At 44.3% G+C, this 19286-nt stretch overlaps 1 protein-coding gene across 1 annotated transcript in view; it reads right to left on the bottom strand.

The window, feature by feature from the left end:
• The window catches only part of LOC144504716 (utrophin-like), a 631247-nt gene that overhangs the window by 20423 nt on the left and 591538 nt on the right, over positions 1-19286 (bottom strand). Inside the window, 2 exon segments of the mRNA XM_078230463.1 lie at positions 10263-10371; positions 15229-15466. Coding sequence (XP_078086589.1) covers positions 10263-10371; positions 15229-15466 — 347 coding nt within the window.

The raw sequence follows: 19286 nt of genomic DNA, 5'->3' as shown, positions 1-19286 counted from the left end.
ATCCCCGGGACCTGATGAAATGTATCCCAGGACACTGTGGGAGGCTAGGGAGGAAATTGCAGGTCCCCTAGCAGAGATATTTGAATCATCGATAGTCACGGGTGAGGTGCTTGAAGATTGGAGGGTGGCAAATGTCGTGCCTTTGTTTAAGAAGGGCTGCAGGGAAAAGCCTGGGAACTACAGGCTGGTGAGCCTCACATCTGTAGTGGGTAAGTTGTTAGAAGGTATTCTGAGAGACAAGATCTGCAGGCATTTAGAGACGCAAGGACTGATTAGGGACAGTCAGCATGGCTTTGTGAGTGGAAAATCATGTCTCACAAATTTGACTGAGTTTTTTGAAAGGTAACCAAGAAGGTAGATGAGGACAGTGCAATTGATATTGTCTACATGGACTTTAGCAAGGCTTTTGACAAGATACCGCATGGTAGGTTGTTGATAAGGTTAAATCTCACGGGATCCAGGGTGAGGTAGCCAAATGGATACAAAATTGGCTTGATGACAGAAGCCAGAGGGTGGTTGTAGAGGATTGTTTTTCAAACTGGAGGCCTGTGACCAGTGGTGTGCCTCAGGGATCGGTGCTGGGTCCACTGTTATTTGTCATTTATATTAACGATTTGGATGAGAATTTAGTAGGCATGGTTAATAAGTTTGCAGATGACACCAAGATTGGTGGCATAGTGGACAGTGAAGAACGTTATCTAGGATTGCAACGGGATCTTGATCAATTGGACCAGTGGGCTGATCAATGGCAGATGGAGTTTAATTTAGATAAATGCAAGGTGATGCATTTTGGTAGATTGAACCAGGGCAGGACTTACTCAGTTAATGGTAGGGCGTTGGGAAGTGTTATAGAAAAAAGAGATCTAGGGGTACAGATTCATAGCTCCTCGAAAGTGGAGTCACAGGTGGACAGAGTGGTGAAGAAGGCATTCGGCATGCTTGGTTTCATTGGTCAGAACATTGAATACAGGAATTGGGACGTCTTGTTGAAGTTGTACAAGACATTGGGGGGAATTTTACCATTCAGACTCTAAGGGCTGGATCCGGGCGTAATGCAGATCCGAGCCCGGAATCCTCTTCGCAGCGCGCCCATACGCTTTTTGCTGGCTCCGGTCTGATCCGCGCTGTGGGCGGGGCTTAGCACTGCCGGACCAATTGGAGCTCTGAACTGCGCATGCGCAGTTCGAAAAAAAATCTGAAGCAGCGTGCCCGGGCGCGAAAGAAAAAACAGCAGAGAGAGCAGAGAGGATGGACTCGGGAGAATCTTGCAAACTGAAAATAATGTAGCATATTCTTTGTGCTGCCTAATTATCTATGAGAAAGGTAATTAAACTACAGTGTCCTAGTGAGCAATTAGTGACCTGTATAATACATTTGTGATCTGTAACTGGATTGTTGATGCTCAAATGTTCAGAGTTCTGTGGTGAACTTGGAAGAATTGTCCCCGTGGTGGAACTTGGTTGGAAATAAGATTCAAGGAGATTACTAAATCTTGTTTTCATCTGAACATTGCACAGAATTAGAGGAATTCCCTTTGGAAGATAATGTCAAAATTATAATCGCAGGAACTAAAAACCTGACAGTCAAAAATTTGGGAAAATATTTCAAAATATGGATGGGGGATATATATTTTGAAATATTTTCCCAAAATATTCGGGTTTGGGAGCAATGCTTCTTCAAAAGTATGTAGCCATGGAGCAACTTAACATTTATTAAGCAGGTTGAACTCAACTCAGACTCCTTAAAACACCCCACATGCTCAGCTGTGCAAAACAATTTAAAGGTACTGGAGACTTCAATAAATATGCGACACAAAACAAAAAAAAAAGGGGGCACAGTTTGAGTACAGGACACAGCTTCAGAATTTGCAGGTGATATCAACATTCGTAGCAGTTGTCAATACTGAGGAAGATACTAATAGACTTCAAGAGGACATAGATTGGTAGAATGCATTTGTAGATGAAATTTGATACAGAAAATTCTGAAGTGATACTTTGTGATAGAAAGAATGAGACAATACAGTTAAAATGCACAACCTTAAAGTGGATGCAGCACACGGGAGACATGGGGGTTCCTTGTGCACACATCTTTGAAGGTTTTTTTTGTTCTCTTGGTCGGCCACTATTTATTGCCCATTCCTAATTACCCTTAAGAAGGTGGCAGGACAGGTTAACAAAGCAATTAACATATGGGGTCCTGGACTTCATAAATAGAGGCATAGGCTACTGTAAATTTCACTTTCTGCCGCTCGCCTCCAGCCTGTCTGCAATTTTATGTGGGCTGAGTGAGGTCAAAGGCTGCCCATCTGCCTTTACCCCAACTAGAGTGCACAAGAGGCCAATGCCACTTAAGGTCCACTTCCCACCTGGTCTCAATTTTGATGTTGGTGGCAGGAGTTGAGGGATTGGGAGTGTTGCGAAGTGGTATAGTAATTGTAGATTGGTGTTTGTCAAATTGTAAAATGCTAGGGAGAAAGCATTATACGGTCCCTTTAAAAGGTGGTGCTTTTTCTGTGCTTAGAAAGTTTTAAAAATGCAAGTACATATAGGGTGCCCAAAATGAAACATTTATACCGAAAGGTCAAGCAGCAGTATTACCAAGGCAACAGGCTTTCAGGCATCTGAATTGTTTGAAATCGACGTATGAATCTGAATTAGGTACTTAGATACCAAGAACCCCCTATTAAATTTAAATCTGATGGTTTTGGCAACCTAGGACCAATCCTATTGTGGGGATATTAATATGTCATCACAGGTATAAAAGGAAGGAGGCCATGGGACAAGGAGAGAGCAATTGCCAGCTGCCGGAGTAACAGCTCTTAGTTCAGCTCTCAGCTCTAGACGGAGAGAGAACTGGTGGCTCTCATAGCTTCATTTATGTTTTAAGAAAAAGCACCATCTCGATAGTGAAGGTATCAAAGAAGAAAGAAGAATCAACAGAGAAGGCCCAGAATATTCCAGAAAACACAAAACCTGATTGTAATTTAGAGAGTGACTAAAATTCTATTTTTGTTAATGAGTGGGAATTGTATTTATTTGAACAGCATACCATTAGAATCGTGTTTTATTTGGTTTGTTAATAGTTTAGTGAACTTGTTCACTGTTAGGTAAATAAATTGTTGCTTATTGGTTTTAGAGTGTCAGGGAGTTATTTTGATTTAACCACTAAAAGTTGCTGAAGAGCAGATCGTACTACTTCACACACACTTTTAACAGATTAAAGGGCTTGGTACTCCTCTTTGAGTAGTTAGGTGTTAGTTCTCAGATCCACCTCCGCTTTATAAAGGGGCAGCCCAGCATGTCTCCCTGTTTGGAGATCAGGCAGGAAGGGGTGTTTCTTCAAGGCGCCCTTTCCACAGTGGGATCCAATCTTAATCCTGCCCATAGTTTCAGGGATGAAGGATTATATGGGTATACTGGAGGCATTGAGAAGCTGAGATCTGAGGTTTGAAAGATGTGCTTAAAATTATGAAGGGTTCAAATAAAATAAATAAACAAAAACTGTTTCCAATGCCCAAAGCAGAGAGCACAGATTGAACATTATTGCATTAGGACCCTGGACCAGAATCCCAAATTACAATAGGAAGCTAGACTAGTAATTTTCTTATTTTGGCATAAATGTGAGGGCATGATGCCTCACTCCAGGAGTAATTCCGCTGATAAATCAGAGATCTTTTGTAGTAAAACAAACTTTATTTAATATCACAGTTTAACTGTAACTTTAACAAATGAAGCAGCTTAACTATTACCCATTTGAACAATATTTAAACATGAAAATAAGCAACTCTAATTTATAACTGCTTCAGTTCCAAAGAAGCAACATTTTTCTTACAAACTCAAAACCACCTTAAAGGGAGTTAGCAACCATAAATATACTTGCTACAAGGTGTGCAGTCAGTCCGACCATTCATTGTGTATTCCCTGCCTTGTTAGTCCTCCAGTAATGTATTGCCTCACACTTTTCAGAGTTAAATTCCATTTGCCACTGTTCTGCCCATTTAACCAGCCTGTCTATATTGTCCTGTAATCTAAGGCTTTGTTCATCACTATTTATTACACCACTATTTTTGTGTCATCTGCAAACTTACTTATCATTCCTCCTACATTCATGTCCAGATCATTAATGTACACTACAAACAACAAGGGACCCAGCTGCAGATCACCACTGGACACAGGCTTCCAGTCACAAAACCAACCTTTGACCATCAACCTCTGCCTCCTGCCACTAAGCCAATTTTGGATCCAGTTTACCAAATTGTAGTAGATACAAATTCAATAGTAGCGTTCACAAAAGGGGACAGGGTAAATATTTGCAGGGATTTGGTGAGAAATAAGTGGTGTAACAACCTGGATTGTTCTTTAAAAGAGCCAGTACAGACTCAATGGGCTGAAGAGCCTCTTTCTGTGCTGTATTATGTGCTATGATTCTATATGTGTGTTCTCAGTAGGTTACATATAGGTTAGATTCTAACTGATCAAAACAGAGAGGAAGCTGAAAAGTCTAAATAATTATCTTGTGGCTTAAATGTGAATTCAGTGCTTTTGAACAGCCTCCAGGCTTGAAACTCGAATTCGGTTTTCCATCTCTCCAAATAAGTTTTTTTAGAGACCCCACATTCAAAACTCTGATCAGTTTAGATTTAATAAAACACACAAATGCTACATATATGTAGAACCGGCGGAATAAACATTGAAAACCTAAAAATTAAAAACTACTTTAAATATACTTAAAGCAGCTTTTGGAAGTCATGGAGGCCTGTGGCCAGACATCTGCTGGTCATTAACCTGCTATGAGACCATTCTTTTGTATCCCTCCATTCCCACTCCATTCATGTGGCTATCTAGATAAGTCTTAAATGTTCCCAGTGTGTCCGCCTCCACCACCTTGCCAGGCAGCTCATTCCTGGCCCCCACCACCCTCTGTGTAAAATACGTCCTTCTGATATCCATGTTAAACCTCCCCCCCCTCACCTTGAACCTATGACCCCTCGTGAACGTCACCACTGATCTGGGAAAAAGCTTCCCACCGTTCACCCTATCTATGCCTTTCATAATTTTATACACCTCTATTAGGTCACCCCTCATCCTCCGTCTTTCCAGTGAGAACAACCCCAGTTAGCAGTGTAGAGGATCAGAAGGACCTTGGGGTCCGGGTCCATAGGACTCTTAAATCGGCCTCGCAGGTGGAGGGTGCGGTCAAGAAGGCGTACGGCGTACTAGCCTTCATTAATCGAGGGATTGAGTTTAGGAGTCGGGAGATAATGCTGCAGCTTTATAGGACCCTGGTTAGACCCCACTTGGAGTACTGCGCGCAGTTCTGGTCACCTCATTACAGGAAAGATGTTGAAGCCATTGAAAGGGTGCAGAGGAGATTTACAAGGATGTTGCCTGGATTGGGGGGCATGCCTTATGAGGATAGGTTGAGGGAGCTTGGTCTCTTCTGCCTGGAGAGACGAAGGATGAGAGGTGACCTGATAGAGGTTTACAAGATGTTGAGAGGTCTGGATAGGGTAGACTCTCAGAGGCTATTTCCAAGGGCTGAAATGGTTGCTACGAGAGGACACAGGTTTAAGGTGCTGGGGGTAGGTACAGAGGAGATGTCAGGGGTAAGTTTTTCACTCAGAGGGTGGTGGGTGAGTGGAATCGGCTGACGTCGGTGGTGGTGGAGGCAAACTCGTTGGGGTCTTTTAAGAGACTTCTGGATGAGTACATGGGATTTAATGGGATTGAGGGCTATAGATAGGCCTAGAGGTAGGGATATGATCGGCGCAACTTGTGGGCCGAAGGGCCTGTTTGTGCTGTGGCTTTCTATGTTCTATGTTTAACCAATCTCTCCTCATAACTAAGCCCTTCCATACCAGGAAACATCCTGGTAAACCTCCTCTGCACTCTCTCTAAAGCCTCCACGTCCTTCTGGTAGTGTGGTGACCAGAACTGGGTGCAGTATTCCAAATGCGGCCGAACCAATGTTCTATACAACTGCAACATCAGACCCCAACTTTTATACTCTATGCCCTGTCCTATAAAGGCAAGCATGCCATATGCCTTCTTCACTACCTTCAAGGATCTGTGGACTTGCACACCCAGGTCCCTCTGCGTATCTACACCCTTTATGGTTCTGCCATTTATCGTATAGCTCCCCCTACGTTAGTTCCACCAAAATGCATCACTTCGCATTTATCTGGATTGAACTCCACCTGCCATTTCTTTGCCCAAATTTCCAGCCTATCTATATCCTTCTGCAGCCTCTGACAATGTTCCTCACTATCTGCAAGTCCAGCCATTTTCGTGTTGTCCGCAAACTTACTGATCATCCCAGTTACACCTTCTTCCAGATCGTTTATATAAATCACAAACAGCAGAGGTCCCAATACAGAGCCCTGCGGAACACCACTAGTCACAGGCATCCAGCCGGAAAAAGACCCTTCCACTACCACCCTCTGTCTTCTGTGACCAAGCCAGTTCTCCACCCATCTAGCCACCTCCCCCTTTATCCCATGAGATCCAACCTTTTGCACCAATTTACCATGAGGGACTTTGTCAAACGCTTTACTAAAGTCCATATAGACGACATCCACGGCCCTTCCCTCGTCAACCATTCTGGTCACTTCTTCAAAAAACTCCACCAGGTTAGTGAGGCATGACCACCCTCTCACAAAACCATGCTGACTATCGTTAATGAGTTTATTCCTTTCTAAATGCGCATACATCCTATCTCTAAGAATCCTCTCCAACAACTTCCCCATCACGGACATCAAGCTCACTGGCCTATAATTACCCGGGTTATCCTTGCTACCCTTCTTAAATAACGGGACTACATTAGCTATCCTCCAATCCTCTGGCACCTCACCTGCGTCCAGTGACGAGACAAAGATTTGCGTCAGAGGCCCAGCGATTTCATCTCTCGTCTCCCTGAGCAGCCTTGGATAGATTCCATCAGGCCCTGGGGATTTGTCAGTCTTTATATTCCCTAAAAAACCTAACACTTCCTCCCTTGTAATGGAGATTTTCGCTAACGGGTCAACACTCCCCTCCGAGACACCCCCAGTCAACACAAGCCTCTCCTTTGTGAATACCGACGCAAAGTATTCATTTAGGATCTCTCCTACTTCTTTGGGCTCTAAGCATAATTCCCCACTTTTGTCCCTGAGGGGTCCGATTTTTTCCCTGACAACCCTTTTGTTCCTAACGTATGAATAAAATGCCTTGGGATTCTCCTTAATCCTGTCTGCCAAGGACATTTCGTGATCCCTTTTTGCCCTTCTAATTCCTCGTTTGAGTCCTTTCCTACTTTCTTTGTATTCCTCCAGAGCTCCCTTCATTTTTAGCTGCCTGGACCTAACGTATGCCTCTCTTTTCTTTTTGACCAATCCCTCAATTTCCCTGGTTATCCACGGTTCTCGAATCCTACCCTTCCTATCCTTTTTTAGAGGCACATGCCTATCCTGCAGCCCTAACAACTGTTCCTTAAAAGACTCCCACATGCCAGATGTGGATTTACCCTCAAACAGCCTCTCCCAATCAACAGCTGCCAATTTCTGCCTAATCCCACTAAAGTTAGCCTTCCCCCAATCCAACACCTTACCCATGGGACACCACTCATCCTTTTCCATCACTATCCTAAAGTTAACAGAATTGTGGTCACTATTTGCCACATGTTCCCCTACCGAAACTTTGAAGACCTGACCGGGCTCATTCCCCAGTACTAGGTCCAGTATAGCCCCCTCTCTAGTCAGGCTATCTACATATTGTTCCAAAGAACATTCCTGTATGCATTTTACAAATTCCTCCCCATTCAGACTCCCAGCCCTACGTGATTTCCTGTCTATACCAGGGAAATTGAAGTCTTCCACTACAACAACCCTATTTTTCCTGCACCTATCCATTATCTCCTGACATACCCGTTCTTCCACTTCCCTTGGGCTGTTGGGGGCTTGTAGTATACCCCCAACATAGTGACTGCGTCCTTCCTGTTTCTGAGCTCCACCCACAGTGACTCGTTACATGACCCCTCTGAATTGTCCTCCCTCTGCACCGCTGTAATATGCTCTCTAGCTAATAGTGCTACTCCCCCACCTCTTTTGGCCCCTCCTCTGTCTCGCCTAAAACACTTGTACCCCAGAATATTCAGTTGCCAGTCCTGTCCCTCTTTCAACCAAGTCTCTGTCACCGCAACCACATCCAAATTCCTCGTAAGCATTAAGGCCCTAAGTTCGTCTGTCTTACCTGCTACGCTCCTTGAATTGAAGTAGATGCACTCCAGACCTCCAGGCCCAGTGAGGTCATCCTCCCCCAGAGTGCTCTTCTTCTTTGCCAGCCTTGTCCTGGCCCCAAGCTCGTCCCCAGCCTCTACACTTGTAGACATAATTTTTTGATCCCCACCCCCCTGCCATATTAGTTTAAACCCACCCGAACTGCACTAGCAAAACTCCCAGCCAGGATATTCGTGCCCTTCCAATTTAGTTGTGACCCATCCTTCTTGTACAGGTGCCCTCCTCTCTTGAAAACTTCCCAGTGATCCAGGAATATGAAGCCCTCCCTCCTGGACCAGTCCTTTAGCCAAGCGTTCAATTGTATTATCTCCCTATTCCTAGCCTCACTGGCCCTCGGCATTGGGAGCAGCCCAGAGATGGCCACCCTGGAGGCCCTACTTTTTTAGCCTATTTCCCAACTCCCTGAATTGCTCTCGTAGGATCCCCCTGCTCTTCCTATCTACGTCATTTGCACCAATGTGTACAATGGCATCCGTTTCTTTATCCTCCCCTTTTAATATGCCTCCTATCCGCTCGGAGACATCCAGTACCACAGCTCTAGGTAGGCAGACTACCATCCTGGAGTCCTGTTCGCACCCACAGAATTGCCTGTCCGTGCCTCTAACCGACGCGTCCCCCACCACTATTGCTCTCCTAATCCCTCTCCTTTCCGGGCCACAGAGCCTGACTGTGTGCCAGTGACCTGGTCACTATGGCTCACCCCTGGAGAGTCGTCCTCCTCCACAGTATCCAAAACAATATACTTGTTTTGGAGGGGGACAACCACAGGTGACCCCACCACTAATTGCTCACTCCCCTCCCCTCTCACACCTGTCGCCGAGCCCTTCCTATTATGAGAGACAGCCACTGGAATACTCTCTGGTACATTACCCTTATGACCTTTACTCCTCCTAACTGTGACCCACGTGCCTTCCCCCTGAGGCCCCGATGTAACTACTTGCCTATAACTCATGTCTATTTGTCTCTCATTCTCCCTGACTAGACTAAGGTCATCAAGCCGCTGCTCCAGTTCCCTGACGCGGTCCCTCAGGAGCTGCAGTTCCACGCACCTGGCGCAAATGTGAACCTCCGGGCGGCTAGGTGTTTCCAGGAACTCCCACATCCCACACCGAAAGCAACAAACTGGCCTATCACTCATAGCTACCCTTTTCCTTTATTGGAATGGAAAAGAAAAAAAAACCTACCCCACTTCGCCCTTTCCCCCGAAGCCCTGTGAGCCAAAGCCCTTACAGCTCACACTCTGCTCCCTGCTCACTCCACTGCCCGCTCAAAAGTGCAGCCTGCTTTTAAACCCTCCAAAAACCTTCCCAGGCTTCTCCTGGGCCTACTTCCGGTTTTGGAAAAAAACCCTCCGATTTTTAACAAATTTAACTGAAAAATAAATAAATCAATCAAATGCAGAAACACACTCTCTTCCCCTCAGCCTGCTCCTGTGGAACAATGACTGAAAGGAACAATGCCAGTGAGTTGTAACGTAGCATCATTCATAAACAGAGAACCTTTGTGCAAGGAGCAAAAATAGAATATGCTTCATGCTCTACGATTCATGCAATTTGTAGCATCATGCTTTCCAATCAAGTAGTCTTAAATAAACAATAAGGTGGTAAAAGTTCACTCACCTTTAAATATGGTTATGCATGAGATAAAATCCGACAACAAATAGACCCAACAAATGGAATGCTCTATGGAACACCATTGTTCCAGCATTCCTGGGACATGAACTGTCATGCCATAGTAAATAATTGTCTTTAAGGATGAATAATAAACTCTAGCATTTCTCTCCATTAACCTTTGGGGAGAAGGAAGAAACAATGCAGACCTTTTCTTTGAATACTGTTCCTTGATAGAGACTATTGTACCTTATGGTGGGATTAGCTAGATGGAATGTTTGGCTTTTTACCATTCAGGGTTTTTTGCTGTGTCTGTGGCTTGAGAGGTACCGCTTACACTTGCCTTTATTTTAATATGAATCTTTACATTCATCACTAACCTGTCTGCGAGCTGAAGTCCTCATTACAGGTTTGACCATTTTCAGCAAGCTGAAAGGGAGCAGTTGGAGAAACCGAAGGAACTCCATTCAGCTTCGATTCTGTTAATGGCTATAAAGAAATCGCAACAGTAGAAATTACACAGTAATAAGACCATAAGACCATAAGACATAGGAGCGGAAGTAAGGCCATTCGGCCCATCGAGTCCACTCCACCATTCAATCATGGTTGATTTCAACTCCATTTACCCGCTCTCTCCCCATAGCCCTTAATTCCTCGAGAAATCAAGAATTTATCAATTTCTGTCTTGAAGACGCTCAACGTCTCGGCCTCCACAGCCCTCTGTGGCAATGAATTCCACAGACCCACCACTCTCTGGCTGAAGAAATTTCTCCTCATCTCTGTTCCAAAGTGACTCCCTTTTATTCTAAGGCTGTGCCCCCGCGTCCTAGTCTCCCCTGTTAATGGAAACAACTTCCCTACGTCCATCCTATCTAAGCCGTTCATTATCTTGTAAGTTTCTATCAGATCTCCCCTCAACCTCCTAAACTCCAATGAATATAATCCCACGATCCTCAGACGTTCATCGTATGTCAGGCCTACCATTCCTGGGATCATCCGTGTGAATCTCCGCTGGACCCGCTCCAGTGCCAGTATGTCCTTCCTGAGGTGTGGGGCCCAAAATTGCTCACAGTACTCCAAATGGGGCCTAACCAGTGCTTTATAAAGCCTCAGAAGTACATCCCTGCTTTTGTATTCCAAGCCTCTTGAGATAAATGACAACATTACATTTGCTTTCTTAATTACGGACTCAACCTGCAAGTTTACCTTTAGAGAATCCTGGACTAGGACTCCCAAGTCCCTTTGCACTTTAGCATTATGAATTTTGTCACCGTTTAGAAAATAGCCCATGCCTCTATTCTTTTTTCCAAAGTGTACAACCTCGCACTTGCCCACGTTGAATTTCATCAGCCACTTCTTGGACCACTCTCCTAAACTGTCTAAATCTTTCTGCAGCCTCCCCACCTCCTCAATACTACCTGCCCCTCCACCTATCTTTGTATCATCGGCAAACTTGGCCAGAATGCTCCCAGTCCCGTCATCTAGATCGTTAATATATAAAGAGAACAGCTGTGGCCCCAACACTGAACCCTGCGGGACACCACTTGTCACCGGTTGCCATTCTGAGAAAGAACCTTTTATCCCAACTCTCTGCCTTCTGTCTGACAGCCAATCGTCAATCCATGTTAGTACCTTGCCTCGAATACCATGGGCCCTTATTTTACTCAGCAGTCTCCCGTGAGGCACTTATTATACTACTGCTCTAAATTTTAACAAGACTCACAGGGATTGGTAAATGTACTTGATAAGATAGATATTAAAGAGTATGAACAGGTTATTGGTCATTGTTGGAACACGAGATAAAGGACATGTCACGTAGCATTCATCAGCAGTCAATGACTGCAGTAAGAATGAAGCATTTTCTAATGAATGAATGCATTATACCAGCCTTCATGTGGAAAGAGGGCAGACAACCTAATATAACTTCAAGTTATTACTCTTGTTAGGAATGATTGTTTGGTTTACATTGTAAAGTACAGTCCCAACTCCACATGTCTCACCTGGGTTACAATGTGCTAGACTAGGAGTGGCATTCCAAATTAGCATTCCCAATTATTTGCTTGAGGAAAATTGAACTGACATACCAATTAAAACTGAATATTTATCAGAGAATTTGCAACGTTGTTTCAACTCCATCTCAATGATTGAATTAGGAAAAGGTTAGGGAATGGGACTGTGTTTGCAATCTCTGTCACGTGATATGGGAACAAGCATTTTTTCCAAGGCAGATCAGTTGGAAAGATTTGAAAATTACCGATGGGACACATGCAGCTCACAGCAGGCACTCAGAGAGGCAACATTTGAGAAGGTTGTGGTCTATCTATCTATCAAGTGTCAGATGACACAGACAATGAAGGAAGGGACAATATGAACATATGAATTAGAAGCAGGAGTAGGGCAGTCGGCCCCTCGAGCCTGCTACACCATTCAGTAAGACCATGGTCAATCTGATTGTAACTTCAACCCCTTATTCCTACCTATTCCCGATAATCTTTTGTCCTTATGCGCATAAGACCATAAGACATAGGAGCGGAAGTAAGGCCATTCGGCCCATCGAGTCCACTCCACCATTCAATCATGGTTGATTTCAACTCCATTTACCCGCTCTCTCCCCATAGCCCTTAATTCCTCGAGAAATCAAGAATTTATCAATTTCTGTCTTGAAGACGCTCAACGTCTCGGCCTCCACAGCCCTCTGTGGCAATGAATTCCACAGACCCACCACTCTCTGGCTGAAGAAATTTCTCCTCATCTCTGTTCTAAAGTGACTCCCTTTTATTCTAAGGCTGTGCCCCCGCGTCCTAGTCTCCCCTGTTAATGGAAACAACTTCCCTACGTCCATCCTATCTAAGCCGTTCATTATCTTGTAAGTTTCTATCAGATCTCCCCTCAACCTCCTAAACTCCAACGAATACAATCCCACGATCCTCAGACGTTCATCGTATGTCAGGCCTACCATTCCTGGGATCATCCGTGTGAATCTCCGCTGGACCCGCTCCAGTGCCAGTATGTCCTTCCTGAGGTGTGGGGCCCAAAATTGCTCACAGTACTCCAAATGGGGCCTAACCAGTGCTTTATAAAGCCTCAGAAGTACATCCCTGCTTTTGTATTCCAAGCCTCTTGAGATAAATGACAACATTACATTTGCCTTCTTAATTACGGACTCAACCTGCAAGTTTACCTTTAGAGAATCCTGGACTAGGACTCCCAAGTCCCTTTGCACTTTAGCATTATGAATTTTGTCACCGTTTAGAAAATAGTCCATGCCTCTATTCTTTTTTCCAAAGTGTACGACCTCGCACTTGCCCACGTTGAATTTCATCAGCCACTTCTTGGACCACTCTCCTAAACTGTCTAAATCTTTCTGCAGCCTCCCCACCTCCTCAATACTACCTGCCCCTCCACCTATCTTTGTATCATCGGCAAACTTGGCCAGAATGCTCCCAGTCCCGTCATCTAGATCGTTAATATATAAAGAGAACAGCTGTGGCCCCAACACTGAACCCTGCGGGACACCACTTGTCACCGGTTGCCATTCTGAGAAAGAACCTTTTATCCCAACTCTCTGCCTTCTGTCTGACAGCCAATCGTCAATCCATGTTAGTACCTTGCCTCGAATACCATGGGCCCTTATTTTACTCAGCAGTCTCCCGTGAGGCACCTTGTCAAAGGCCTTTTGGAAGTCAAGATAGATAACATCCATTGGCTCTCCTTGGTCTAACCTATTTGTTATCTCTTCAAAGAACTCTAACAGGTTTGTCAGGCACGACCTCCCCTTACTAAATCCATGCTGACTTGTCCTAATCCGACCCTGCACTTCCAAGAATTTAGAAATCTCATCCTTAACGATGGATTCTAGAATTTTGCCAACAACTGAGGTTAGGCTAATTGGCCTATAATTTTCCATCTTTTTTCTTGTTCCCTTCTTGAACAGTGGGGTTACAACAGCGATTTTCCAATCCTCTGGGACTTTCCCTGACTCCAGTGACTTTTGAAAGATCATAACTAACGCCTCCACTATTTCTTCAGCTATCTCCTTTAGAACTCTAGGATGTAGCCCATCTGGGCGCGGAGATTTATAATTTTCAGACCTTTTAGTTTCTCTAGCACTTTCTCCTTTGTGATGGCAACCATATTCAACTCTGCCCCCTGACTTTCCTGAATTGTTGGGATATTACTCATGTCTTCTACTGTGAAGACTGACGCAAAGTACTTATTAAGTTCCTCAGCTATTTCCTTGTCTCCCATCACTAGATTACCAGCGTCATTTTGGAGCGGCCCAATGTCTACTTTTGCCTCCCGTTTGTTTTTAATGTATTTAAAGAAACTTTTACTATCATTCCTAATGTTACTGGCTAGCCTACCTTCATATTTGATCCTCTCCTTCCTTATTTCTCTCTTTGTTATCCTCTGTTTGTTTTTATAGCCTTCCCAATCTTCTGACTTCCCACTACTCTTTGCCACATTATAGGCTCTCTCTTTTGCCTTGATGCATTCCCTGACTTCCTTTGTCAGCCATGGCTGCCTAATCCCCCCTCTGATAACCTTTCTTTTGTTTGGGATGAACCTCTGCACTGTGTCCTCAATTACTCCCAGAAACTCCTGCCATTGCTGTTCTACTGTCTTTCCCACTAGGCTCTGCTTCCAGTCGATTTTTGTCAGTTCCTCCCTCATGCGCCTGTAATTACCTTTATTTAACTGTAGAACCTTCACATCTGATTCTGCCTTCCTTCTTTCAAATTGCAGACTGAATTCTACCATATTATGATCACTGCTTCCTAAGTGTTCCCTTACTTTAAGATCTTTTATCACGTCTGGCTCATTACATAACACTAAGTCCAGAATAGCCTGTTCCCTAATACTCTCTAGTGAAAGCAGCCGGTTTTCCAGCAAAATAGATTCTGTCCACTCCTGCTACTGGCGTGAATCACACATTGCCTCTTTTTTTTTCACTACATGCCATAATATCATGTTTGGAAGCTCACTGAAAAAATGGGCATGGTTTTCTCCCATTTTCACACTCATTCTGGTAAGATCACCTTCTCAATTTCAACTGGTTTTGGGTAATGGCTTCAGAAATTTTGCAAAGAATAATAAGTTTTGGTGTGGTATCTCAAAAGTATAGACAATGACCTTGAATTAAACCAACTATTGCCACCAGGCTGCAGATTCCCACTGTAGATATTCTCATTATTCATTCCAGCTCAATTTAGCTGTTCCTGGAGACATTTTGGAAGATGGACCAGAACTTCAATTAATGACACGATTTAAATAACTGGGAAATTGTTGTGTGTGTAACTTTACTCATTTGTTCCCATTCTACCCGAATGCCTGACTAAGCTGTACCTCTTCCAGGAGTTTTCGCAGTCGGCACAACTGTGACTCCAGTTGTTTGTTGTGGTCCTCCAATATCTGCATTCTGGCTTCAAGTCGTCCCTTGTGTTGCCGTAGGAGCTTAGCCTCAGCCAGGAGCTCAGCATCATGATAGTTCTGCTGGTTTGCTGAGAAAGTTGGCGACGGCAGGGGTTTTATATCTCTCAGGGTCTGCTGCTGCTTTAACCGTTCATACTCAGCCTGTAGATTTCTGTGATTACAAAAGCAATTAGATTTTCAGTTTGCTTCATGAATACCTCTTCTTACACAAGTGCGGTTCCTCCAGGTATTGCCATTGTGCTTAATCACGCTTTTATGAATGCTGGTGACTCTCCAGTGCCTCATTCCAGCGAACATTGTTTACAAATGAGCTTTGACAGGGAGTGTCAACAGATCATTGAACGAGTTGCGGGGGGCGGTGGATTTGGGCTTGCAAACCCAATTCGTTCCTCAATTGCTGCCTACACATATCCATTGATCAACAGGCACTGAAATTAAAGACATCTAAACTGCAAATTTCACCTGAGGAAACTCCCTCATCAGAGAGCTAAGTGACAGGTTACTTTTGTCACAGTGAGAGTAGGATAACTGGACTTTCTGAATTCACCACTGCTTACGCCTGTCTGATAACCCCCATGATCTGCATGGGGAATCACTAACTGACCTCCCAGTTGTGCTCATTGAATATGAGCTCCCTGGGGATTGGTAATTAGACGACCAGGTGGAGCTTGTATAGCGAACCCTGTATAAAGCAAGACCCTGAGTGGGTCCATTATCCTTTTGGTCCTGCTCGAGACCTGTTGTGTTCACCACAGGCTTTATTTTAGTGCAATAAAGGCACAGCTCCTTCACAGCCAACGCCTGGAGTTATTATAGCCTATAAGAAAATGCTAAACTAATTCTGCCAATTAATTTCATTATAAGTTAGCATTTGTTTTATAGTAAATTGTAAAAAGCAGCATCATATGATACATTTTTACATCATTTAAATTAAATCTAAAACTGTAGGGAGCTGGCGAGTGCAGAAGACTTGATGCTAACCTTTTGATTGGAGTTCCATTCCAACTCAAATTGATGGGGTAAAAAGCTCTCTTGTCGAGACGGGTTCTCAGTCCAAAACAACACATATCTACACCAAGTGACAATATCAGACAAGTGCTGTGGTGAGTAACATTGGGGAAAAAACCCACTGATGCAGTAGTCACTCCTATTCCAAGATTGGGGTTGAAGTATTTGGTCAAGGCAGTGTAGAAGAAGTTTCACTCTGCATCTGGTTACGTGCCTGGCATAGGTTAATTTCTGTTCTCATTAAGGTGTGGGGTGGGTTTGAGTACTGGAGCATTGGTGAGCAATAAAATGAACCATGTCTGAAACTATCCAGTCGAGATCATCTGACTCAAACCTGTCTCCCTGATGTACATGTCTCAGCTAATCACTGGGTAATATGAGGAAAGAAAATTTTCATCCAGAGAGTAGCTAGAGTCTAGGATAAACTTCCTGGGAGGGTGATAGAGGCAGGTTCGATTGAGGTATTCAAAAGGGAACTGGATTGCTATCTGAAAAGAATGTTCAATATTATGGGGATAAGGCAGGGCAGTGCGATTCGGTAAAATGTTCAATCAGAGCAAGTTCAGACCTGATAGGCTGAATGACATCCTTCTGCACTGTAAAGATTCTGTCATTCTCTGACATGGTAATCATTAGCAAGCATAAAACTGGTATCTTACAAAAAGCAGTAGAAATGATCCACTTTGGTAGGAACAATAGAAAAGAAAAATATTATTTAAATGGAGAGACACTACAGAATTCCGTGGTACAGAGGGATTTGGATGTCCTTGAACATGAATCACAAAATATTAGCATATAGGAACAGCAAATAATTAGGAAACCAAATTGAATGGTGGCCTTTACTGCAAAAGGACCAAAGTATAAACGTAGGGTAGAATTGTTACAGGGGAATGATGAGACAATGCCTACAGTACTGCCATGTTATAAATGTACAAGATACTGGTGAGACTGCACCGAGAATGTGTCCAAGAATGCAACCGATTCCGGAGAGTAGTCCATGGTGAGTCTGATGGTGGGGTGGAACTTGTTGATGTCATCATGTAGTTGTTTCAGTGATTTGTTCGCCCCGAGTCCAAATGAAGAAAATCTAATCGATGTATCTAGTGTATAGCGTCGGTTGAAGGTCCTGTGCAGTGAAGAGGTCTTGTTCGGACCTGCACATAACGATATTGGTATATTGAGGTGCGAATTTGGTCCCCATGGCTGTTCCATGTGTCTGGATGAAGAATTGGTTGTTGAAGGTGAAGATGTTGTGGTCCAGGCTGAAGCGGGTGAGTTGTAGAATTGCGACTGGAGATTGGCAGTTGTCAGCATTGAGTACTGAGGCAGTTGCAGCAACACCTAACTCTCTGGAGCGGAGGAGGCTGAGGGGAGACTTAATAGAGGTTTATAAAATGATGAAGGAGATAGATAGAGTGAACGTTCAAAGACTATTTCCTCAGGCAACTAAGTGTGCTGATGAAGGTAGGGCAGTTGATGTCATATACATGGATTTTAGTAAGGCGTTTGATAAGGTCCCCCATGGTCGGCTTATGATGAAAGTGAGGAGGTGTGGAATAGAGGGAAAGTTGACCGATTGGATAGGTAACTGGCTGTCTGATCGAAGACAGAGGGTGGTGGTCGATGGAAAATTTTCGGATTGGAGGCAGGTTGCTAGGGAGTGCCACAGGGATCAGTGCTTGGTCCTCTGCTCTTTGTGATTTTTATTAATGACTTAGAGGAGGGGGCTGAAGAGTGGATCAGTAAATTTGCTGATGACACCAAGATTGGTGGAGTCGTGGATGAGGTGGAGGGCTGTTGTAGGCTGCAAAGAGACATAGATAGGATGCAAAGCTGGGCTGAAAAATGGCAAATGGAGTTTAACCCTGATAAATGTGAGGTGATTCATTTTGGTAGGACTAAGTTAAATGTGGATTACAGTGTCAAAGGTAAGGTTCTGAAGACTGTGGAGGAACAGAGAGATCTTGGGGTCCATATCCACAGATCTCTAAAGGTTGCCACTCAAGTGGATAGAGCTGTGAAGAAGGCCTATAGTGTGTTAGCTTTTATTAACAGGGGGTTGGAGTTTAAGAGCCGTGGGGTTATGCTGCAACTGTACAGGACCTTGGTGAGACCACATTTGGAATATTGTGTGCAGTTCTGGTCACCTCACTATAAGAAGGATGTGGAAGCGCTGGAAAGAGTGCAGAGGAGATTTACCAGGATGCTGCCGGGTTTGGAGGGTAGGTCTTATGAGGAAAGGTTGAGGGAGCTAGGGCTGTTCTCTCTGGAGCGGAGGAGGCTGAGGGGAGACTTAATAGAGGTTTATAAAATGATGAAGGGGATAGATAAAGTGAACGTTGAAAGACTATTTCCTCGGGTGGATGGAGCTATTACAAGGGGCCATAACTATAGGGTTTGTGGTGGGAGATATAGGAAGGATATCAGAGGTAGGTTCTTTACGCAGAGAGTGATTGGGGTGTGGAATGGACTGCCTGCAGTGATAGTGGAGTCAGACACTTTAGGAACATTTAAGCGGTTATTGGATAGGCACATGGAGCACACCAGAATGATAGGGAGTGGGTTAGCTTGATCTTGGTTTCAGATAAAGCTCGGCACAACATCGTGGGCCGAAGGGCCTGTTCTGTGCTGTACTGTTCTATGTTCTAACACCGTCGTTGTGGGGGATGCTGGTGTAGTGTGCCGAGACATCCATTGTGATGAGGAGTATTCCTGGTTCGACTGCTCCATGGGTGTCTCTACTGCCTCCCGAAGATACACAAGGCCAACACACCCGGCCCTCCCGTCGTATTAGGCAATGGGACCCTGTGTGAGAACTTCTCCAGCTACGTCCAAGGCGTCCTGAAACCCATCGTTCAAAGAACCCCCAGCTTCTGTCATGACACTACGGGCTTCCTACAGAAACTCAGCACCCAAGGAGTAGTTCTTCATCCAGACACACGGAACAGCCATGGGGACCAAAT

This window comes from Mustelus asterias, chromosome 15 (assembly GCF_964213995.1).
Source record: "Mustelus asterias chromosome 15, sMusAst1.hap1.1, whole genome shotgun sequence".
Lineage (NCBI taxonomy): Eukaryota > Metazoa > Chordata > Chondrichthyes > Carcharhiniformes > Triakidae > Mustelus > Mustelus asterias.
This window is presented reverse-complemented; position numbering and strand designations above follow the sequence as displayed.